The sequence below is a fragment of the Trachypithecus francoisi genome, unplaced genomic scaffold (genome assembly GCF_009764315.1).
Source record: "Trachypithecus francoisi isolate TF-2019V2 unplaced genomic scaffold, Tfra_2.0 Lachesis_group7, whole genome shotgun sequence".
NCBI classification, from domain to species: Eukaryota; Metazoa; Chordata; class Mammalia; order Primates; family Cercopithecidae; genus Trachypithecus; species Trachypithecus francoisi.
This window is the reverse complement of record NW_022681472.1, coordinates 26,696,792-26,722,788: the sequence shown is the minus strand read 5'-3', so window position 1 is coordinate 26,722,788 and position 25,997 is coordinate 26,696,792. Positions and strand designations below refer to the sequence as shown.

At 38.6% G+C, this 25,997-nt stretch overlaps 1 protein-coding gene across 4 annotated transcripts in view; it reads left to right on the top strand.

The window, feature by feature from the left end:
* The window catches only part of EYA1 (EYA transcriptional coactivator and phosphatase 1), a 165,223-nt gene extending 139,961 nt beyond the window's left edge, over positions 1-25,262 (top strand). For all 4 annotated transcript variants that reach the window (XM_033202795.1, XM_033202798.1, XM_033202796.1 and 1 more), the window contains exons 13-18: positions 5,091-5,149; positions 5,262-5,422; positions 6,384-6,498; positions 6,602-6,723; positions 11,208-11,308; positions 23,275-25,262. In XM_033202795.1, coding sequence (XP_033058686.1) covers positions 5,091-5,149; positions 5,262-5,422; positions 6,384-6,498; positions 6,602-6,723; positions 11,208-11,308; positions 23,275-23,355 — 639 coding nt within the window. In that variant the 3' untranslated portion in view covers positions 23,356-25,262. The remainder of the gene's footprint in view (positions 1-5,090; positions 5,150-5,261; positions 5,423-6,383; positions 6,499-6,601; positions 6,724-11,207; positions 11,309-23,274) is intronic.
* Positions 25,263-25,997: the final 735 nt, after the last annotated feature.

Sequence of the window (25,997 nt, the reverse complement as noted above, 5' to 3'; positions counted from 1 at the left end):
TTCTGAAAAAGGTTTTAGAACAGGAAAAAAGGAAACTGTGCTTTGGAAGAGACCCAAGCAGGCATCTTGGTCAAGTGCAGTGTTATCCTTGATCCTAGGACTTTATATGCTCGCCCCGTTCCCATGTGTCTTCCTTTAGGGTGGGCTGACCGCATGCGCATTGCCCCCATTACCCTTGGAAAGTGAACCTATGCAGTGTGTTTAGGAAGCTGCATGCATGCCTATCTGAGGCTTTCTTTCCTTTTCCAGTGGAGTGCCCCCAGAAGGCCATACTCTGCCATTAGATCTCTTAATGTGCATGCCCGGGCAAATTGCCTCTCCCTGGTGCCTGCATTCAGTTAACACTTAGTACAACAGGTGTGGACCATCGGGAAATGGCCTCTCCCTGGCACTGGCTGCCAATTTATCACTGTTAGAGAGACGATGTGATAATTGCCAAACCATCACCGACATTCCTAGTGGGTGGGGGAGAGCCCTCTCCTGCCCCCGCTCATGTGTAACTACCTGTATGTGAAAATTGGCTAAATAGAAATGTTAATTATATATTCCTCTACTGCTGACTTGTTTCTGAGCTCTTATGCATACACGTTGCCGAATTTGACATCCCTTTGGGAAAGCCATTAACAAAAAATCACTCTTTTCCCACGTCTTGATCCCTTTCCAACTCCCATATCAGTTCTCACATCTGTGACTTGGGGGTGAAAGAAACATGTCTTCAAGAGGCTTCCCCTCACCTCTCTGAGGCCTGGTCACCAAACTCCCAGGGTTCCTTTATATCTTCCCCACCCCACCCCACCGCCATTTGAAGGTAGAGGTCCAGCATGGATAGTCTGGGACCAAAAAGCTGTTTTGTTCCTGTCACCACAGTTCAGTTGTTAGGAGCCATCTCCAGTAGGCCACCATTTTATCGGTTTGATTGCTTCAATCACAAAAGCCACAAGGACAAGCGGTGGACCAGGCTGTCCCTCCTGATCTAGCAAAATATAATTTTAATTCTTCAGACCTTTGCAACTCTCTTTGGCTAAATAGAATGCAGGACGATGTTCATTTGGATCCTACGGAAGTTCTGCAGGATTTACCATGATTTTAATCAACTTATCACATGCGTAGTTAACTTCTCTCTTTCCCTCATAACCATGTAAGTGCCTTGAGGGCAAGGACTGATAACTTGTCCCTTGCTTCCTTGGCAAAGCCTGCTCATTGCTGGGATCTGCAGGCGCAGGGAATTCTTCCCCTCCTCTGCCCTCTCCTGGCTCCTTCCTCCTACCTCCTTACACCAGGGTTCTCCTGCCTCAGGGCCTTTGAACTTGCTCTTTGCCTGGAAGGCTCTTTCCTCCACACCCACTTGGCATTGCATTTCTCCCTCACATACTGTATTTTGTTGCCTTAGCACTTACCACTATCCAGCATAGGTACATTTTACATGTTTTTTTGTTTGTGTGTCACTCCCACTAGAATGTTAGTTTCAAGGCAGTAAGGACTTTTGTCTGTTGTATTAAGCGCTCTATCATTAGCATCTGGAACAGTACCTGGAATACAGCAGCCTCTTAATAATTTGACATGTGCATGAATGACCACTTTTCTAAGCTAAGACACCCATGAGTTCACTGTGAGTGCAGAATCTTTCAGGAGTCCTTGAAATCACTACCTCTGTCTTCTCTGAGGTCCCAGGCCAGATCCCCAAACACAGCAGGGATCCCTTGGGCATCTCAGACCCTCCCACTGCAAATTAGCACATAAAATATGCTGAACTGGAGTGGCCCCTAGAAATGTGAATGTTGTCCCAAGACTTGGATTCAATAATGATTTCGTCACCTTAAAAGTCTATCACATAATTTTGGTCGTGTATTTCCAAAGTTCATTTTCAGCACGTTTAGTCGGTTTTTGGAATAAAAATTTATTTTCCCATAGAATTATTTATGTTCTGTACCCTATTGAACACCAATTTAGGGTTTTTAGGAATATATTTTGGCACCTGGAAATACATTAAGCTTCCATTTTTGTCTTTGTCAGTAGATTCTTCCAGGAGAGCTTTAAACCTGGTTGCTGCTGTTGGTTCACAGTGCCCAGAGCCCCTTCTGCCTAAGCCATGGACTCTGAAATCAGGCCCTGCTCCCTTCCTCAGTTATCTCATTGACTGGGTTTAAAACAAATTTGGAAGCTAAAAGCAATCAAGTCCAGAAGGCAAAAATGAGAACCTAAAATTTGGCTCTAAAGAAGACAAAAAGCTAGAGAGATGGTGTCTGAGAAATGGGAAAGTTTCTCCCCATGGAAGAGGCTGAGTTTCAGGATATCTGACGGGAGGAGACCAGTTTCTCATTTGAGAGCTGATGGACTTACAACAGGTTAACACATTGTGCAGTTCTGCTGTGGAATATTGCAGTATCTTAATATTCGTCATTCTTTTCGCAATTAAAATTGTTAATAAGCATTAAGATAGTAATATTATAGTTTCTCCTTAAGATTTAAAACAATTTTTTAAAAGCATACTTCCCAAGGCATTTTATGCCATTATTTGTAAGTTCCTACAAAGACACAGATAATGAACCCTCAGTATGTATTTTGTGTATCTGAAGTTTGTACAATATGGTATTTTTCAATTCATTAAGTGAAATAAGTAACAATTACATAGACACATTTTACATAGATATTTTAATGATTTTTTTTTCATTCCTGGAGGTGCTGATGAGGACCCTTAGAGATTATTCTTGATTTTTAAATCTCTTTTAATTAAAATCATTCTACAAAAATTCTCATAAAGAATGAGGATTTCCTTGTTGTCACTACACCAAACTTTGCTTTAATCAAGTCACTGTGAAGTGAGTTTGCTATCTGCAGGTAAAAGCTTGAAGGTGTTGACACTAAGAGCTAAGCTAGAGATTGAACAATACTTCAAATGAAGTCCTCAGCCTGGGAACAAAACGTTTTAAATGAAGCTGGCAGGAGAAAACAAATACAGGATGTGGAAGAACAACAGCAACAATGGAGTCGTTAACAGTTATTAGAGGATAACTGACTTCTCTGTTAGTAATGAAGATTTACAGCTAAATTAGTTTAAGAAAAGCATCTTAACACCCTGCTTTTTCAGCAAACTCTTCACACCCTTAGAGGTAACCAGGGAATTCCAGGTCAGTTTTGATTCCTTGAATTAAATTCTTTTGAACATATATTTTCCTCTTCTACTAGTTCCTCAACTTCCTCCTCCTTTTTGTTCATTCTCCCAAGAGAGAAAATTTCTGCATCATGGCGCTATGGCCTTCCCCTCTCGCCCTACCCCCAACGCTGACCACATGCTCTAAAGAAGTTTACCGACAACATAAAAATTGCATTTCTGGTTAAATATCAGAAATTTCTACTCATGATTTAGTATGTTGTTGAAAACACAAGCAATCATCATTCATCTTCTAAAATAAGATTAATAAATGAGAAGTTCCCAACCATGTTTTCCAAGAATGACCTGTTTTTAAAATGTTAAATTCACAGTCAGCATGTGAGGGCTCCTAGACTTGCTTTTCCTTTTCTCTTATCGGAGGTTATGGACCTCAGGAGAGCAGGGGAGGGTTACAAGGTCAAAGTCTTTTCCTCCTTGGAACTTGCTGCGTGCTGGGACAGGGCTGCCTGGAAAATAGATGCTTTAGAGAAGAGGTTGGGGGTCACGATTTTAATTCTGTTAAGGAACAGCTGGTTTGAGTTTCTTTCCACTTCTATCTCCTCCTCCCTTCCTCACAAATCCGTGGAGAGAGAAGAGTTTGTTCAGAAGGAACCGGCAACATAAAAATATACCTTCTATTATTGTAGTGCTTTCCAAGTGTCATCTTCGTTATGAAGTTGAATCTAAGAGCTAGAGAGATGGGCTAGATTTTATAAAATTAACTCTGTCTGAAACATGACCATATCTTCAGCCAAAAAGAACCTTTTAAAAAACAGGATGTGTGCCTGGAAATTTCTTTTAATAATATTTTTCAACTAAAACTTTAATGGAAATAAGTACAATAAAGGCCTCTGGGGTATTTGGAGCCTGACTGCAAAGAGAGGAACATGACTGAAATATGAAAGCAGCCAAGTGGGGGTGTTAAGTTTCTGGACTAGAGTCCTTGTCTACCTCCAGGTTAATATGCCTTCTTCATTCATTCAACCAATGTTTTTTGAGTGCCTGCTCTTCCCACAATTCGTCTGGGGATACGGTGGTTAAGATATATGGGTGCTCTGATATATCTGCAAACAGGTGCGGAAACGTTACCTGAGTCCAATAGAGCTTTAGTCCGTAAGTATGGCTTCCTATTCTAAGTAGTTTGCACAGTTTGGGATTTAAAAATAAGATCTGTTCAAAATAACATTATGCCATAATAAACTCATAAATCCAATGAATATGTAATAATAGTAAAACAGCTAAAAATAACACTAAAAATGTAAAAAAAAAAACGTAAACAGTAAAAAAGCACATGGTTTGATTATTTTTATTTAGGTTTTGAAGTCTCCCATGGTTTTTATCGTGCCCATGTGTACACACACACACACACACACACACACACACACAGCGAGAGAAAGAGAGAGAATAAAACTCACTTATCTCAAATAAATGGAAACCAGTAACAGATTTTTTGTCTGAGCTCCTCAGCACACTGGCCTCAGGCTGTGTTGGTGTGTGGCTCAACAGCAATCAGAGGTCATAATTTCATTGGCAGTTAGCATCAGGTTTAATTTTTCTAGCATGTTACATTTACCAAAATGTCTGGTTTCAGTTATGCTTAGGCACTGACTGAATCAGCTCTGAGCAGCATGATGGCTTAAGGTACCTGAGGTTTATGGAACACATATGCTAATTGTTTTCAATCACTTTCCTTTCTAAACACAAAAATGTGTTTTCTGAAGCTGAATAACAGTAGTCCTTAACGACATTGCTTCTTTCTTATAGGAGAGGACCCTAAGTAGGTAAAAATGTCAATTTTACAAGACTGCCACCTACTGATTGACATAGTTGAAAAACACTCCAATTAAGGTGCTTTAAAAAATACGGTTTTTCCAAAACAAAACAAAACAAATTAGGAGCTCTTAAAAAATTGACATGTATCATTTTAATCACATTTTAGGAATGTGACCAAGTCCATATAGATGATGTTTCTTCAGATGATAATGGACAGGACCTAAGGTGAGCACCCTTGAATGTGAAGTGGCCATCTCCCTTTTATAGTTTAATTACTTACCTAATTAAGATGAACTTTCTGTTTGGTTAACTTTGGGCTTTTCTTGCATCTAAATAGCACATATAACTTTGGAACAGATGGCTTTCCTGCTGCAGCAACCAGTGCTAATTTATGTTTGGCAACTGGTGTACGGGGCGGCGTGGACTGGATGAGAAAGTTGGCCTTCCGCTACAGACGGGTAAAAGAGATCTACAACACCTACAAAAATAATGTTGGAGGCAAGTGATTACCACCAGTATCTCAGCGGGTTAAGATAGTCTAAATACAATTCCAAAACTATACTTTTGTGTCACACTGCTTTGAATATAATAGCTTTTTTTAGGGCAGTTTCATCTCACTGGCCATTATTCTGCTGTGATTTAGTGACAGAAATATTGGACAGGAGCCAGCTGCCCTGGCTATTCTAATCTAGTCCTGTTTCTATTACTTTGTGATATGACCTAGGGCAAGTTTCTTGACCTCTCTGACATTCAGCTGTCCTTTCAAGGAAGGATTAGCATCTTTCGAAGAATTAGCAACCTCTGCCCAAATCACAAGATAGGTTATAAATCTCCTTCTACCGAGTAAATACTTGGATTAGTTTGAATCTTTTGGCTTTGGTTCATAATGGCTTTAGCATGAAAATGGAATACAGTGACTTAATAATAAAAAGTTTAGGGGTGAGGTTGGTTTCCTACATGGCTATAGGCAGATGCTGAAATGATGCTGTCCAGGAAGGCTGTGCCTTCCTTTGGATAAAGGCCTTTCTAGGTCAGTCCCTCCCTGGAGGTGGCAAAATGACCACCAGTAGATCCAGCTTTATACTCTACCAGTAGTTTGGCACCTCCATGAGGGGAGGGAATCTATTACTTCCTAATAGATTCAGCAAAAGTTCCAAGACTGACTTCCACTGGCCAAGCGAATGCTGTACGCCTACCCTGGGAGCCAGAAGGTGGAGTCACCTCTGCCCAAACTACAGTTAGAGGAGTGCGGGAGAGTAGATTCCCCACAAAGAAGAGATGACTTCTATAACCAAACCAAATAAATACTTGTCAAATGAATGATACTATGTGAAAGATACTTTGTATACTATAAAGCTTGAGGCTAGTATTCATAGCACTCTTTAAATGTTAATTATTTGTAAAGTCAAAGAAATATGTTGGTAAGGAAGTAGTTCATCATGTGCTTTTAAATCCTCAGGTCTGCTTGGTCCAGCTAAGAGGGAAGCCTGGCTGCAGTTGAGGGCCGAAATTGAAGCCCTGACCGACTCCTGGTTGACACTGGCCCTGAAAGCACTCTCGCTCATTCACTCCCGGTGAGGCTCTCTGCAGGGCCTTTGCCAGGAAATGGGCAATGCTCATGCTTGTTCATTTTGGAGATTTATTTTTCAACAGTCTTTTTGTTCTTTGTTCTCACAGGACAAACTGTGTGAATATTTTAGTAACAACTACTCAGCTCATCCCAGCACTGGCGAAAGTCCTGCTATATGGATTAGGAATTGTATTTCCAATAGAAAATATTTACAGTGCAACTAAAATAGGTGAGCTGCTTTTTTTTTTCTTTTTAACAATCAGCTCTTTTCCTTCAGGGTAATGAAAGGCAATAAATGAAACTTTTTTTCCAGAATGCTACATAGGTCAAAAAAAAAAAAAGGGCAAGAATAATTTAACCAATTTGCAAAACTGGATTTAGACATGAGAGAAACATAAAGCATAATACATGTAGCTGAAGTCATAAAATTTTACTTGACTGGCTAATGTTAAGACAAGGGCATTTTACGTAGAGTAACAGCATCGATTCTGGATTATTATCATATTTGTATCCTTTTAGGCAACATTAACAAAAATATCTGATTTTCTAAGCTAAAACAAACAGCAAGATAAAATTATACAAAGTAGAAATGAAACAACTCTAATAACAGATTTCTTTTTTTTTTTTTTTTTCTTTTTTTTTGAGATGGAGTCTCGCTCTGCCGCCCGGGCTGGAGTGCAGTGGCCAGATCTCAGCTCACTTCAGCTCACTGCAAGCTCCGCCTCCCGGGTTCATGCCATTCTCCTGCCTCAGCCTCCCGAGTAGCTGGGACTACAGGCGCCCGCCACCACGCCCGGCTAGTTTTTTTTTTTTTTTTTTGTATTTTTTAGTAGAGATGGGGTTTCACCGTGTTAGCCAGGATAGTCTCGATCTCCTGACCTCGTGATCCACCCATCTCGGCCTCCCAAAGTGCTGGGATTACAGTCTTGAGCCACCGCGCCCGGCCACAGATTTCTTTATTACTAGAAATATTTTTGTTTTTAATTCAATATGTATAATCAATTGAGTTTCCATTTTTGTTGGGGAGATTTAAAAGCTTCTTGCATGAAAGAAATATATTTGGGAGGAAAAGACTTATGAAATTTAGTTAGAATATAAATCAAGGCAGAATCAACATAGGGATAAAAAAAAGACATGGTTCTTGTTCTCAGGGGAAGCAGACAGTTACATAATGACAATCCAATATGATACAAGAGAATGCAAAGGAGCATTTTTTAGTTGTCTACTAGATGCCCTGAACTGTACTAAGCATTTTACATTTAAAGACAATTTTTATAATCTTTACATTTTTCAAATGAGGAAACTAAAGCTCAGAGACTTAAGTAAATTGTTGTAGTCAATAGCTCACAAACCCAAGGCTCAAGCCTCATGTTTCTCTGATTCCAAGGTCTAGACTCCTTGCTGTATCCTACAGGGTCCTACTGCTGCTAAGTGCTTAAATGTGCACATGGCTGAGGAAGCATTCACTCCCACCCAGGAAGAGGCAGAGGCCAAGTGTCTGTGAAAGCTAAAGGGAAGAAATGACATTTGAGCTGGGTATAGAAGAGCAAGTAAGAGTTCAACAGGTAGATGGGCTAATGAGAACAATGCAAATGGACAGAGAAATTAAAATGTGTTCCCTGCTGAGGGACTTGTGAGTGGCCCTGGGTAGCTAGTGTGCAGTGCTCATTAGAAGCCAAAGCTGAAAAGATATACTTGAGTCTAGGCATGAATGGCCTTGTATATCACCATGAATGACCTTGTATATCACCCTAAGGAGATGAATGTTATTTTAGTCCCGGGGAAGGAGTATGAACATTCTAGCAGGTGGCAAGAAGGCTGTCTTTGGCTGCTCAACTCCATATAATAAAAAGGGGCAAAAATGGAATCCCTGTAGGTCTAACTTCCATTTGCCTGCATTTTTACACTTCCTGTGCTTCTCCTTCAAAGCATTTACTAAATGATTACTAAAACACTACTTTTATAATTATTTGTTCATAGTATGACTTCCCCATCATACTGTAATAATCTTGAGGACTGGGTTTGTCTCTCTTGCTCATCATAGTAGCTGTAGCACCCAGCACACAGTAGGTACTCAATAAATGTAGAGATTAATTTGTTGAGTAAGTGGCTGCATGAATGGCCATTTATTTTGAAGAAGGCTGACACAAGATTTCTTGTAGGCACCTGGGTCAACAGTAGCACAATTAACTGATGGGGAAATCAGGTTTGATTTTTATCAGTGTTGAGTTGGAAGAGACCCGATGGGGTCTTCAGTCAATGGCAGGAAGACACACTCAGCAGGGTGCTGATGGGATTCATCCAGGCTAACCTTTCAAGTTAGAAATACATATCTGGAGTTTGAGAATGACTGATGCTTCCCAAGAAGGACCAAGAACAAATTGTTGGAAAATACCTATCAAAAAGCAAGAAATATATCAAATAGAATAAAATTCCTAGTAGCCTATTATAACCAGAACTTTTATGTGCTTTCATGTTCCATAAAAATAGCAAACAGCTTAAGTCACATGTTAATTCTATTTCCATCTATATCAATTAAGAGGAATTATATTGTGTTGTAAACAGGGATTGTGGAAAAGGTTTACCAGCACATGAAAGTTGGAACAAATGCCAAAGCAGCCCATAGTACTGAAGCGGGTAGCCTAGCTTCTCAGAAAGTAGGAATAGTGTATTACATATAGCATGTGCATTGAAGTTTAATCCCAGATAATTTGAAAATGATAATATAATAAGAAATTACAATCCAGTAAGCATTTTTTAATGGGCATTTTGTTTAAAATATTAAGCTTTAATTTTTTTTCAATACAGAATAAAAAATATGTGGTGATAGAAGTAGGATTTCACCATCAAATAAGATATATGTGGGGATGAATGCAGAAAACCCAGCAATTTGTTTTCTTTTGACATGCAGTCTTATTCTGTCACCTGGGCTGGAGTGCAGTGGCACGATCTCAGCCTGTTTTGCAACCTCTGCCTCCTGGGTTCAAGTGATTCTCCTGCCTCAGCCTCCCCGAGTAGCTGGGATTACAGGCACACACCACCACGTCCAGCTAATTTTTGTATTTTTAGTAGAGGGGTTTCTCCATGTTAGCCAGGCTGGTCTGAAACTCCTGACCTCAGGTGATCTGCCTTGGCCTTCCAAAGTGCTGGGATTACAGGTGTGAGCTACTGTGCCTGGCCCCAGTAATTTTTATTGTAGGCAAAATGCTAAAGTCATAGGAGGAGATGACTGGTATCTCAGTTGGCAGAGCTATGATGACCTTTCAGACAAAATTGACTCATCAAAATGAATACTTCATATAAAACTAATAGTTAACTTCTAAAATCTAAGCTTCATTTTCTTAACCTCTATTGTGAAAAACTTCTACATGACCCCAAATTGACAATGAACCCAATAGGAGATGGTATATAGGCAAGGATTTTTTTGTCTACCACAACTTCAGCTTTAAATTACATTGAATTTACCTTCCTTTTTCCAAAAGAGAAGCTTTGCAAAAACACATAAGCATTTCCCTGTAAGGAGGGAAAAAAGTTTCATGACATCGAAGTTTTTGGTCGTATATTTTTGCAGTGAAAACTATGCTTTGTATTTGTTTCTTAAAGTGATTTAATATTTCACAGTTTAGTGGACAACTAAAGAGGCATTTAAATTGCATCCTTTGAATAAGGCTAGCTCTATTTCATTGTGTCAGATGCAAACTAGAGATTTTAGTGCAAAATACAAATATAAAGCAGACATTTGTTTAAGCAAACAAGCAATTTGTTCATGTGTATATCTGATCCTTATTTGAAAGAGGTGCAGGCTTTGCTCAGCCATTCACATATGAAAACTATAAACTGTCCCATTGTCCATTAAAATGACCCCATTGGCAGTCCAAGACTTGGAACACCAGTTTCTTCTCTGAGGAGAAACAATGCTTGCATTAACTGCAGGGGTGTGCTGACAGTGTAGCCGCCACAGGAGCCCAAACTAAGTCATGACATGGGAAAGATAATAGACAGATAAGGGTATTCTATTACCTTTATTCCAGTTTTCCTTCAGGAAAGTGCTTCATTGAACATTAGATGCCTGAGTAAGGCAGGTACCATCTTGCTGTACTACCCCAAATTATCTGACATTTATTTCAGAAGGAGTTTTACAAGACTACATCAGGCTTTCAGGGTCTTTAATTCAACCTGCAAATGAAGGAATATGCTAATTCCAATGTTTGTGTTTTCCTGCTAGAACAAAAACAAGTCCAGTTATTTTTTATCATTCTCACTAGTCTTTGGATCAGATATTTTCCGAGTTTGATATAGAAAATAATTTTTTTTCATCAAGTTAAAATATGTTGCCAGAATTGCCGAAGCTGGAGTTCAGCTTATATATGGGGGAAAAAGAAGTCCCACTGCGAAACAGTACTTTCCCCCACCACCCCAATTGCAATGCTGTGATTGACTAGATCCCATTTTTTAATAAAGGAGTCCTTGGGAAGGGAGTATTTAACTATCAGTTTTCAAAGGACAGGACGCCACACTGTTAATTAATTTACTTTGTAATTCATTGTGCTGTGGCACATACAACCAAAGTGGCATAAAAAGCACTCCTCCTAGAGGCACAAGTGGGACAGTCGAATCAGAGCATGAAGAAAGCATTTTCTACAGAAACTTCAAGCACTATCACATTAGGTTACCCAAACTTCACATTTTCTATGACTTATTTTTGCTCACTAGGAAAAGAAAGCTGTTTCGAGAGGATAATTCAAAGGTTTGGAAGAAAAGTGGTGTATGTTGTTATAGGAGATGGTGTAGAAGAAGAACAAGGAGCAAAAAAGGTGAGCATTCCTAGATGGGGCATCTTGTCTCATCTGTTTTTTCAGTCCTCAGGATTCTCATAACTGGATTGTTTAAACAGGTTCCATTTCTGTGAAACATACGATGAATATGTGCAGTACTCTAAGCACTGAACAGGGTAAAGTAAAATTCAATAAATATGGAGTGATCTTTCTGAATAGTAGTGTGCACAAACTCAAGAGCCACAAGTGGTGTTCACAGAAGGTAGACTTTGGGAGCAGAACTGAAGTGTTGTTAATGGTGTAGCTGTCATCCAGAGCAGAGATAACACACGTGCCAGCAGGACCTTCTCTGTACCCATGGCAGACATGCCAGGTGGTTCAAACCTTGTTACCTGAGCCTGGACGCAGCCTAAGAACCTTGCAAACATCCTTCAGAAAGCCTCTACCAGTTGGTCAAAGCTGGGTTGGAAAATAAAACTATCTGCTGCCCCAGAGGACTCGATGTCTTCTTTATATCATGAGGTCCTACCTGTCTCTCCGGGCAGGGGGAAGGGAGTGGACCCAAGTACAAATCTCTTGACTCCCACTTTGCCCATTGCACTTCATTACATTCTTCTGAATCTCTGCAGGTGAAATTCTATCATTTCTCTGAGCAAAAGATTTCTTGTTGTGCCTCTCATTACATTTTTAAAAGCCAAGGGCCACCTTCCTTAGCCTGACACTGAGGATCTCCACAGTCTGGTTACAGACTGCCTTTCTGATCTGTCTCCCTCCCGTACCTTACACTGTAGTCATGTCAGTCCATTCAGCTTTCCTCGACCATGCCCCACAGCTTTTCCTTCCTGTTGTCTCTCCTTGGAATCTTTTCCCTAATGCCCTTCTGTCATTGTCTTATTCATTTGCAAAATTCAATTCATGTACTACCTTTTCTATTCTGTTTTTAAGAGATCAATTATAGTCATGCTCCCTTATATTTTAACTGAAGGAGCGACAGTGGTAGATAGCTTGGATTCTTTAGCCAGACAGCATGAGTTTGAATTATGACCCTGCCATTTACCCTTCCTGTGACTTGTTGAACAAGTTCTTATCCCTTTTCTTGTCTATACATGGGATAGTAATAGCACTTAGCTCATTGGGCTATTTTGAGGATTAGATTTAGTTAAGATATATAACTCCATTAATATAGATATATATAAAGTATACAACAAATGGTAGCTATTGTTATTGTTTTATGTGTCTGTTTCAGCAAAAAAAAATGTGAGCTTTGCAGATTGAGGGATCTTATTTTGCTTGGTTTGTTGAGACAGTCTTCGAATTTTTTTGTAACTCCCTAAATCTTGTCATGGTTGTACTCTGTAAATGTTTCTTGAATTGAAGGACAATTAAATATTTTATGGGATTAACCAACAGCATAATTTTCCATTCCCTTCCTTACACACTCACTCATGGGAATCCATGTATATTTCCATAAATGATAAAGTATTACAGCCTTTCTGGAATATTTCAGCATACACCAGAAATAGCATATAAGGTCACCAGAGTACAGATGCAGCACTGAGCCTAAGTATGATACATGGCCAGCCTTCCTACAGGCTCTGAAGATGGCCTAGTTTACCTTCAGTGCCTCTGAGTTCCACCAAATGCATAATCACTGACCCGAATTTTATAACTAGATAATTTCATAAATACCCATAGATCAAGAATGTATCTCAGTCACAAACTTGTGTGAATCTGGTTGGTGCCGGTGGAAATCCACACATGACTTCAGGTCTTCTCATGCTCAGTGTGAAGCAGCATTTGCCATTTAAGCCATAGTTCTAATCTTCCCACTTCACCGATGACCAACACTAGCATCATTGGGTGCCTCTGTTACCCCTCTGGGCTGTCTTTATAAAATAAAACCTTTCCCAGACTAAGTCAGAATCCCCAAAACACAATCCTGGAGAGTTAAAGAGAATGTTTTCCAAGATCCAGATTCAAATCTTTCTAGGAAAGCCTCTGGAATTCCCAAGCCATTCCTATTCAGGACCCTCCTAGTGGCCAGCAGGGCAGGGATGGAATAGGTTTGCACCTCTGACCAGTATGGCCCTAGGCCAAGGTGTGAATCCATCTCCAGGCTTGGTCTGGTATCCACCAGAAAGTTTAATATCAAAAATTGCCAAAATGTGGCTTTCTTGCTTGTGGTAGGCAGAGAGGGATGCCTTTGAAATTGATTACTTAAAATGCAAGGAACACAAGTGAAATCCTTTGGATCTTACCAAGGTTTCTGTGGGTGAGTCCCTTCCTAAACCTTTCTGATACTTACAATTCTTAGAAGTTTGACGTCAGTGAACACAACATGGCAAAAACAAAGGAATTCTTGGTTTGGTGTTAGAATTGAAAGTATTAATAGGACTAGAGTATTTGCTGTCTTTGAAGAGCAGTTAAGATTATTTTTCTTTTTTTTTATTATTATACTTTAAGTTCTTGGGTACATGTGCACAATGTACAGGTTTGATACATAGGTATATATGTGCCATGTTTGGTTTGCTGCACCCATTAACTCATTACATTAGGCAAATGCTGACACTTCCTGGTAGATTCTAATCCTGGCAGCTTTAACAAACGGGTGCTCAATACATTTTGTTGGTAGAGCGGACATGAAAATTTTATGTATTTCTGATGTAACGAAACATTTTAGTTAAAAAAGATTTCAGTTAATTTTTATACTGGAAATAGGCTGAGGTTCGTTTTTGGTTGCTTTTGTTGTTTTTTTTTTTTTTTTGAGAGTCACCCTCTGTCACCCAGGCTGGAATGCAGTGGCGCGATCTCGGCTCATTGCAACCTCCACCTCCTAGGTTCAAGTGATTCTCCTGCCTCAGTCTCCTGAGTAGCTGGGATTACAGGCATGTGCCATGATTCCTGGCTAATTTTTGTATTTTTAGTAGAGACAGGGTTTCACCAGTTGGACAGGCTGGTCTCAAACTCCCGACCTTAAATGATCCCTGCCTCTGCCTCCCAAAGTGCTAGCATTACTGGCATGAGCCACTGTGCCTGGTCAGTTTTAGTTAATTTTTAATTTTACTGGAAACAGACTGAGGTTTATAATTTAATTTTTAAATCTATAGACAGTTCCTAAATGTTTGCCTCACTGACTCATAGTCTTTAGAGGGTTTCCAATTACTTCCATGTATATTATAAAGTTTTAATACTAATTTAATACACATTGAATGTTGGTGATGGCAATAGGAACAACCCAATAAAACACTTAAAATTCAAATGCTGGTACAATTCATTTACAACAATACCAAAGAATATATTATAAGGTGTACAGAAGTATTCTATTACAATTATTTGGAAAATCCTTCTTTGTACAAAAGTATTCTATTACAATTATTTGGAAAATCCTTCTTTTTTTTTTTTTTAACCTTCTTTCCTAGATCACTCTGATAATAAACTCTGATATTTGTGTTTTCTCAACAACCAATCAACAATTACAGAATAAAATTAAACATAGAATGGCTTTAAAAAAGAACTGTTTCTACTGTTTATCTTTGGACATGTCTTTTTTTTTAATATAGGGAACACACAAAAAAGAAATTAGGCAGCCACCTGCAGAAAACATACTTACTCTGAATGTTTTGACCAAATGAGTCCTCCTAGCTTTCCATTTTTATTTCATGGATGACTGTATGTGATAAGAGCCCAAAAATATCTGCTGTAACCCACTCTTTGTACCTTGAGAACTGCCTTGTGAATGTGTAAAATGGACTAATTTTTCACAATATCTACATTTCTGATAATCTTGTAAAAGATTCAGACATCATCAATTTACAACTTAGAGTGAGAAGTTGAACATTACTTTCTTATTTTCTAACTTTATTGAAGGAGACAGGTTAACTAGTATATAAATAGTCATCCTTGTATATGAGTTAAGAGACAAGGATCTAATCATTCACAAAAGATAATGAGTATCTTTAAAGTGGAGTGCTACACAGAAGGAGAGAATACTTAATATTTAACCTATAGGAAATAATTTAAGAGGAGAAGCTCTCTATAGTTCAACAATATCTCATTTTTAAAACTACATATGAAAACTCAAGCTGAAGAAACTAAGAGATGGCTTTCTATGCTGTAGGATTAATAATAGTAGTAAGTAACAAAAATTGCTACCAGGCTAGGCTCACACCTGTAATCCCAGCACTTTGCGAGGCCAGGGTGAGTGGATCACTTCAGCTCGGGAGTTTGAGACCAGCTGGGGCAACGTGGCAAAACCCTGTCTTTATAAAAGATATAAAAATTACCCGAGCGTGGTAGTGGGTGCCTATAGTCCCAGCTACTCAGGAGGCTGAGGTGGGAGAATCACTCGAGCCCGGGAGGTCAAGATTGCAGTTAGCCGAACTGATGCCACTGCACTCCAGCTGGGATGACAGAATGAGATCCCGTCCCAAAGAAAAAAAATGCTACCAATTATAAAGCCTTTATTATATCCCAGTCCCTCTTTTAGGCCTTCCCATCCATTTTTCTCATTAAATCCTCATAATCCTATGAAGGAATCCTTAGATCTATTTTACAGATGAGAAAACTGAGGCACTGTGAGAGTGAATAATTCAGCCAAAATCACACAGCTAGAAAGTAGCTAAATTAGGATTTGAACTCAGTTATTTCCTCTGACTGTGAGATTTCACGAAAAGTTTCTGCAGTCTGAGAGTGGTGGCTCACACTTGTAATCCCAGCACTTTGGGAGGCTGAGACAGGTGGCTCGCTTGAGCCCAGGAGTTCGAGACCAGCCTGGGCAACATGGTGAAACCCGTCTCTACAGAAAGCACAAAAATTAGCCCAGCATAGTGATGCTGCCTGTAGCCCCAGCTACTCGAGAGGCTGAGGTGTGAGGATCACCTGAGCCTCGGATGTCAAAGCTACAGTGAGCTGTGATGGCACCACTGCACTCCAGCCTGGGCGACAGATTGAGACCCTGTTTAAAAACAAAAGTTTCTTCAGACTATAAAATACTACATTTATGTATCGTAAATATGACTTGACTTACAAAAAAATAATTTACATGGGTTTTCAAAAAAGTTATTAGAGTAAAATGCAATTCTTCTTTCTTTTTGGGAGTTCGATATAACTATATGTCTTCTTTCCCCTAATTTTACATTCATGATTAAAATTTTTAAAACATGTAATTCTGATATGTGCTTTAGCTCCTGAGCAATTTAGTTTATTAAATAAAATTAATAGCAAACCAATGAAGTTCTGCACATTTGAGCACTAAAATGTTTTGCCAAATCAAAACATTTCACATTGCTTCAAAATTGATTTTAACTATTTAGCTTGTCTGTCTTAGTTTCCTGTGTCCTTCAAAATCTAATACAACATGCTCTTCTTTTCCCTGTAGAGATCTGTCATCTCCTTAAATAATGTTCTTTTGCTAGAGATTGTTACTTTGTTTAAAGCACAGAAACAAAACCCAGTAAGTAAATCTGCCAGTTGCCTATTTCGTTAATGGTCAGTTGAAATCTATTCTGTCATCCTTATTCTCTTTGCCAATGTAGTCCAAGGGCTTTCATCAGTAATTTAATCTAACTCTATAATTTGTATCATAAAAAGTACCCCCTTCAAAGAGGTTAGAAATACCTTTGTTTCGTAAAAGAACAACCTCATTTTAAAAGGATCTCTTGCAAGAATTTGTGTGAGTGCCTCTTTGTTCTTAGAAAGATTGTGGGAAGTCTCTGCCTACAGAAGTCTTCCTTTGACGTATGCCTTTCGTTGTCAAAATCTACCAGCTGTTCTTTTTTACTATAAATTATTTGTTTCCCTAATGCAACATGGCTTGAGAGAAAATGATTAGACCTAGGTATGATTGTTTTAAAACAATGTAGGAAATAGTCTCCTGTACATTGACATCTAGTTTTCACTTCTAGATTAGTAAAAGTGGCCTTGCTAATAAATATTTTCAGAGAACTATTTAAAACAAATATCTTGTTAATGGTGAAGGGAGAAAAAAAATGGCAAGCATCCATTATTCTGCACAATGACAAAGGCTTCATTAAATATGTTCATTTTATATGTGCATTCTAAAACTTGCTGAAATCCAAGATGAAGCTGAGAACCTGATTAATAGAACCCAATTTCAAGCTTATTTAGGAGAAAAATACAAGCCACTTTTATAAAATAACATTTGTAAAGCAATGTTTTGTTTTTAGTTTAAGTGGGTCATCAAGGTTATAAACACCAAGTACAGTGAATGTTATTTTTGTAAAGTCATAAATTCATTTATAGTTAATCACTTACTATATGCCAGGCTTTGAATTGGATTTCTTCTTCATCCTTGAAGAGCATACTTATGTCTAGAGGGGAAGCAGATATATAAATAAAAGAGCAATAGTTGCACAATAAGTTTCATAATAAGTTCTCCCTTGATATCTTTATTTACAATTTGAAAAGTATTTGTACCTCCATCTACAAAACTTTCTAAATATGATATGTGCATATGAAAGCACAAATAAGTATTTTTTTACAGAAATGAGAAGTATATACTTTTTTTCATACCTGTTTTTTCACTTAATCCATCCTGGCAGTTATTCTATATCAGTACATGAAGCTTTGCATCTCTAATGCTTTTAAGTGACTGCATCGGTATTCCATTATGTGGATGTGCTATTTAACCAGTCCCCTGGGGTGAGCATTTAGGTGGTTTCCAGTATTTACTATTGCAAACAGTTCTACAGTTCATGCATGTGCAAGTGCATCTGTAGGATAAATTCCTAAAACTGTAATACTTAAGTCAGAGGGTATATGCTTTAAAAACTTTGAAACATTGTAATTAACACATTTTTAATAATTCAGGAAAATTCTATTTACATATGTGTATCCACATACCCAGCTTTTTTATATGGTTGATGTTATATGTAGTCTAAAGGTATAAATGCTAAATATCAGATGAGGAAGGATGGAGGAAGGAGATTTTTGAAGTTGCTCCAGTAGGCAAGAAGAACAGGAAGGATGTGTCATTGTTTTCCCATCAGGCACAATTTTGGTTCTGGAGACACAAAAGCATGTGCTAATTTTAGGCCTTGATACCTACTTCTCTCAATATATGCCTAATCTTGATAAACGAATCATATGCATATTGCAGTTCCAGCTGTCATTTCTGTTAAGATTTGTGGGTAGCTCTGTTTTTAGTCCCAGAGCTTCAGCAACCTAGGTGAGAGAATATCTCTGTGTAAGTATCCCATGTTCTGCCCATCTGAATGTCTGAATACAAGCAAATGAATTCAGCTATCCCAAACCAGTTGGCACACTCAGACATGATTTGAGGTTCTTTAATTCCCACCCACCACCGAGTCACATGAACTCTCTCTTCACAATATGTCTTGCATCTATTACACCCACTCCATTTCCACTGTAATTCTACCTAGTTTCTCTGCTACCAGCCAGAAACATCTTTAGTTCATCCTTCCCCAACTGCTGCCCTAAATTGCTTAAAATACCCCCAACTTTTTGTGTCTCTTGGCACTGAGGAAGTGTTAGCCTCTCGCCCCTTCCATTTATAGATAAAAGTCTAAACTCCTTAGTTAGATATTCCAAGTGCTGCTACCTTGACAAACCTCCTTAACATCTCTATGATTTTACACACCAGTCCAGCCCCATCCTCCATAGGCCAGTTACTCCTCCTAACTGGGAACCCTATCCACTTCCCCTCCACCTCTCCAGCTTTGCCCATTCTTCAAATTCAGCTCAAGCTCAGCTTATCTTTACCTTAGCCCAGGTCACAACTGAGCTCTCTTCTCTCTGAATTTATCTTTTTAATTCTTAATCCCTCATTGCCTTATATTGTAATAAAATTGTTTCATCAGATGTATCTTGCCTGCTGGTCAGCTCTTGGCATTGGGGATATATGTCTTGTGTGTATGATCTATCTACTGTAGCTACGTTGCTATGCATGTAACAGACTTTGTTTTGATAATAAAGTCACAGACTTTCTTTGACCTAGAAGCAACCCTGAGTCATTTTCCCTAAACCCTCCTGTTATAAAGAAACTGGGGGTTCAGGCAGACTGTGCCATAATTGATGGTCACAGAGATAATGTCAAAGTTGAGAATATAACCCGGGTCTCCTCATTCTAGCATGTGTTTTTCTTTTCCTCTTTTGCCACCATTTCTCTCTGATTTCACAGAAGAAATGTTTTTTCTTGATGCAAAAGAAAAAAAGTTTACTTTGTATCCAGTTGTCCTGAGAAGCTTGTTATAAATGCATAAAATCTTCACATTGGTACATACTTAGGGAAAATATTACCATTGTGCAATATTAGTTCTGATTGTTAACAGGAGTTTGACACCTCCTCTCCTCTAGACTCAGTCTTCTTATAGTCATTCACTTAATATAAAATGTGCATGTCTTAAGGAAGTCCACTATTTTTGTGAGAATGAAACTGCTAACTACAGCTGACATCACTACCCTGCATGCCATGTAAGAGTGCAGAGGATAGAGTTGCTATCCTTGTGGGTGGAGTGTCCCCAGAGTCTACCAGTTTTCTTTCATGTACGCCTAAGATTTGCAAAGTTTTCATTGTAGAACCTTTGGCACTTCTGCCCAAATGAATGGCCCATCCCCACTGCGTTGTGATGAGTTGTCTATAAGGAAGTTTCATCCTTTGACCTCATTTCAGGGTGCTGCTTGACCAGGTGGTTCTTACTAATACTCTCTACAGGAAGACTAAAGCTATTCGTATTTTAGTGCCAGTAAACAAGCCAACTTAGGGTTGTTTGTGGATTATCTTACCTTTCCAGATAGTGTTGAGTATGGTTTAAAAGAAAAACGTAAGCGTTCTCTAGCTGGCATCAACCCACACACATGTACAGATGAGACACACAGCCATTGAACCAGTCCTTTGTTTACTATGAAATTAAATGCCCACTTTATACTTTATGTACCAAAGAATTAGCTGGATTTTTTTTTCAGTTCCCTTTTCGATTTCTCCGAGAGTCATGGCATTCTTCAGTGCAGGATTCTGATTGCACCGATAGTTTTTAGATTTGCATTGTTAATGGTTGTAACTTGTCTGTGGGGAACATATGGAACCTCAGACAATTGACATGCAAAATAATTTGACTGAACCTGCTCTGAAAAAAGGGATTGCACTTCGCACAAGTATCTTTATATGTTTTCATGAAGATGGTTGTCCTAAAAGTTTCTAGATGATTATCTGAAGAGCTTTCAGCATCCTTTGTTACATCCTGAGATAATAGTACTTAAGATCAATAGAAATACTATATAACCCCTTTATCTGTTGACAAGAAACTTTCAGGAAGGGCAATAATGATTGGCAAATCTAGTAAGAAAAACAATTAGAAATAAAGAGGATATAAAAATAGATACCAAGTAAGTGTTTAAATAGCAACACTGCACAGGTGAATACCTGAAAACTTTTAAAATAGTTTTCTTTTAAAATGTGTCTAAAATGAATTTGAGATTAAGTAGTAAAATGAGTAGGATGCTCAATGGTACATACTTGATAAACACATAAATTCAAGTATGTTTGAGTATGTACATATATGAACATAATCAAGAAATGTTTATAGTGGTGAGCTTTGTGTAATAGGATAAGAAATGATTTGTTTTTCTTTATAGGGTTCTATATTTTACAACATGAATTTCTGTTCTAATGAAGAGGAAAGCTATAACTGATCAAACGTTTTTCTAACCCAGGTCTATGAATCATAATCACTCTTTTCCAGGATCTCTTACCCCACAGAGAATGGATGGGGATGGGGAGGGGGAGAGAGAGAGGGAGAGAGAGATTGAACCTGTGCTATGGTGCTGATCATTTACACAGCTGAATAGAAAGCCCACAGAGAACAGGTAGGAGGCATTATAGCATATGAGCTTCAGAATCACACCTGGTATGGATCACTCCTTACCAGCTATTTATTTAAACCTCTCTGTTCCATCACTAAGCCTCAAGTTGGTTTTTTTTCTTTTTTTAACTAGTACAATAGTAATAATAGTACCTCTGTCTGTCTGAGGTGCGTAGCATAGTGCCTAACACAATATCCAATAAATCATAACTAGTGAGATTTAGCAGGGCTTACTAGGGCCTGCACCAGTTGGCTCCTGCAGCCACTCGTCACCAGCCAAGTCTTTCTCTCATACCCATCTAGTATGCCAACAATGTATTTCTCCATTATTTTCTGTCCCCCAATGCACATAACCATCAGAGTGTTTTTTTGAATGTTAATCCTTCATACCTAGCTCAACTATCACCTCCTTTCAGATATTTTCCCAGTTCATTAGGCAAAGGTAATTGCCCACCTCCTACAGGACATAAATGAATGCTGATGATTGTTGTGCATTTTTGCTACTCAAAATAGGGGAGGGAGCGACACATGCATCTCTGTATCTTCTACACCTGGCACAGTGTGCTCTGTATGAATGAATGCACAAAGCTAGGTCTTACAGTGTGAAGTTGCCAAGTAGAGCATCCTTCTAGAAATCTACAAAGAAATATTTAGTACTCATTTCTGGGCTATTCTGTTATCACTCAATAACAAATACATATACAGATACACCAAAATAATCTTGAGTCCAGAAAGGTCTACATATTGGAATGTGGTATGTGATTTCAACAGATAATCTGAGGCAAATACATTGTTAATAAGTAATAGTTTGTATCCCAGTATGTAGCAGCTATGTGATCTATATATCAAAATAGTCAGTGGCTTTCACTGTTACCTACACATTAAAAAAAAATTTAAAAAAAAAAAACCTCATTTCTGTTTGTTTCTATGCCAAATTCTCCTATTAGTCTGAAATTTTTCCAAATTTCTCAGAACTATAATTACAAATTATACTCCAGACTCCACATTATTTTCTTTTGCTTAAGAATCCTTTTTTTTTTTTTTTTTTTTTTTTTTGGTGACGGAGTCTGGCTCTGTCTCCCAGGCTGGAGTGCAGTGGCCGGTTCTCAGCTCACTGCAAGCTCTGCCTCCCGGGTTTACGCCATTCTCCTGCCTCAGCCTCCCGAGTAGCTGGGACTACAGGCACCCGCCACCTCGCCCGGCTAGTTTTTTTTTGTATCTTTTATTAGAGACGGGGTTTCACCGTGTTAGCCAGGATGGTCTCGATCTCCTGACCTTGTGATCCGCCCGTCTCGGCCTCCCAAAGTGCTGGGATTACAGGCTTGAGCCACCGCGCCCGGCAAGAATCCTATTTTATAAGGTAAACAGAATTTTGTCCTCTGGAGGTGATGATTATCTTTCCCTTAAAAAGGTTTTGCTGATGCGTTAGTACTTACTATAGTGCTTTGGAGACATAAAAGTTCCTCACATTTTCACCCTTCATGGATGACATAACTTCTGATTTCTTCTCCTTTTCCTTGTCCTTGGTTTATTCACGTGCATCACAAACATTCCCACTATTTAAACTAGAGTTTTAGATTGAGGTTTAAACAACAACTACAAAAACCTAAAACAAAACAAAAAAACAACTTTAGATGTTCATTTAAAATGTTTTCCGTATGGTAAAGCCATTTTAAGGTCAATATGAAGAATAACTGAAGGAAATAAATGGAAAAGTTGCTTCGTATGTGAGCCATAATTAAGTTAGAAAAAATGTAAACTACTACTAACTAAGGAAAACTGCTTAAAGCTTGTACTCATAAAGTACAAGCTTTTTAAACTTTCAGCCTGAAAAACCCACTGGATACATGAAAAGCTGCCATATTTGGCAACATTCTTTTATTTAAAGCTTGGAATTGGCATTCAAGTCACAGTGTAGATCCAGTTAGGAAATATCCATCCCCTTCAAAGAAACAGACTCTAGATTACAATTTAAAACTCAGTCTAGTATTCTTAGGGGAGGATTAAGTTTGAATTTTTGTTTTAAACAGATGTGATGTTAAGATGTTAGCTGGCATTTTCCATGATACTGAAAATGGGGTTGAGCATGGCAGTGGATTTCCAAAAACACTGGCAGGGCTGGTGCTGGGTGCTCTGTCCTCACGTGTATGTGTGCCTCTGCTGCAGCACGTGATGCCCTTCTGGAGGATCTCCAGCCACTCAGACCTCATGGCCCTGCACCACGCCTTGGAACTGGAGTACCTGTAACAGCGCTTGGCACTTTGACACCACACAGCTGCTCTGTGACCAGGGACAGATCCAGCAGGCCCCAGTCTCACATCAGCGCCGGCCTCCAGAACTTAGCAATTTCCACCTGCTGATGCGCAGCTGCTGTCAGTCTTGACCTCTGCCCTTGTGGTGAATGGAGGACCACGTCTATTTCTTCAGAACAGCTGTTGACTCTAGTACTGTGAATCCAATGAAAATAAGCCATGAGAATGTTCTAGCACAGAGTAATGTGTCTGCCACATTAACTACACGGTTCAAACCTGTGAAGAAAGGACCTGCAAACGCTTCAGTTGTTAGCATTTTCAATGTGATATAAACAGCTTCTCCAATACAGCAAACCTAATTGCACAACAGAGACTGAAATGTGTTTCCTGAATACCAGTGGAAGAATTTTCTTGTAAAGAAGGTTTACTTTTTGGTGTCTCATACCCAGGGTAATCTGTACATCTCTACTTATTTATGAACAGACTTTTTTAAAAAAAAAAAAAAACAGCTTTATTGAGGTATAATTCACATACCCTACAATTCACCCACCAGACATTTTTAACATCAAATAATTGAAGAGACAATAGCATTAGAAATAAGTGATTAAAGGCCTCTGCCTCACAACATGGCAAGTACAGTACTTTAAATTTTAGCACATCGCATAGTAGTTTTAAGTATGTCTAATTTAAACGTATAATATGTACATCACTGAGACAATCATGTACAGAAAGAATTTTTGGTGTAAATTTGTAATAATGGATGATTCTTTTACATATTGTTTAGGGAAATGATATTGAAAGGTAGCAATGCCTTGCTAGTGAAGCATGAGGCAGCATGCGCACAAACTCAGGTGCCATGCCTTATCTAAGTATTGGGTATAAATATGTAGATAATGGATTTTTTTTTAGATAATGTTGTCAAGACCAAAAGCATGGATGTCAAGTGTCAGTAAGGATTTTGTTTTCTAAAATTTTTTCCTGCATCAGTTCTTCTGAGGGCCTTGATGAAATAACACAGCAGTTTCTTAAACAATTTGAAAAAAAATGAGTTCTCCTACCACCTCACTTTTTCATTTCCACACTAATGTATTATATGTAACTACTTGGAAAAAGTAATTATTCAAATGCTTCTTCCCACAAAGAATATAGATGATAGTAGATATATTTTATTAATAAAATGGTTCATGAATTGGAGACTAACAAAGTTTTCATGTGCTCAAAATTATTATCGTGTCTGCATTTTCTTTCGATAAAGGAAGACACACGATGCTAATCCGGAAATCAGCAAGCTTTGCATTACTCCCTATGTGCATATTTTCTTTCTTCTTCCCACCCTGAGGAAAGTTCATTGCCATTGTCATCACCGTGGAAAAAATGTTCCTCTCCACCTGCATTATGTACTACATGACAGGCACCAATCTTGGGAATTAAAATTATCACCTTTGTCACACCATAAGAGTTTCTCCAAAAGTGGTCCGTTTAGCTGGGCAATATTTTCTCTAATCAAACACAATCTATTGTCATGAAATTACCCTTAGGATGAGTCTTCTCTAATCATATATTAGGGGAAAAAAACACCAGCTTTGACCCAAAGTAGCCGAAGAGCTACTTCATTCTTTACTGAAGTTGTGTGTTGCTGCTAGAATTAGTCATTTGTGAATTATCCAAATTGTTTAAATTCACAATTGAATTAGTTTTTTCTTCCTTTTTGCTTGAAGCAAACAGTTGACAATTTTTTAACCTTTTCATTTTATGTTTTTGTACTCTGCAGACTGAAAAGACAAAGTTTAGTTTATCTTGGCCTTACTGTATAAAGGTGTGCTGTGTCCACCGTTGTGTACAGAATTTTTCTTCATTAATTTTGTGTTTAAGTTAATAAAATTGATTTGTGATGTACTGTAAGCTCCCTGACTGTCGGGATCATCTTTTTCTCTTGGTTATATGAAATAGCAGGATCTTGGTTGCATTAGGACACCCAAAGTCTAACAAAAGGAAGTTGTATGAAGTAACTGCAGTGATGGCTTTATCAGCCCTTTAGGGAACCGAACTTGCAGGGTAACAGCTGTTTCTTTGATCACTGTAAGTACTGATGAATGGAAAAGTTTTTCACTTCAAAAATTACATGAACTAGACCCTTACTCAAATTTACCTGCTGCAGAACATAATTCAGCATTAAGTATCTTGGACTGCAGAGCAGATTTAGCCACTGACATACCCAAGGGACAACACGATACAGCAGTTTCATCAATAAAGAATGCCCACAACAGATACCTCTATGATTTGGCCAGATTAATCACTGGCACCTATAAAACAGCACAACTGGCTTCCTCCTGAGCGTTTAATCTTAGAAGCACACATTCATACATGAAAACACATGAAAATCAAACATGCACTGCCTCACCCATTTGTCAGGCCCCTGATGCGTATTTTTCATACACACACACCAGGTCAAGTGGTCTGAATCATGAGATGCCTGAGCATACCCTGACACCCCAAGAATGAAAAGACTTTGGGGAAAAATCTTAGACAGTAGTGGGCAGCAAAGGGGTTTTTAGGGCTTAAATTAAGAAGGTATAAAAAATAGGCCAAATGGAGGGCATACCCAGAAGATGAGTTTTCTAAAGCACCACCTCTAAC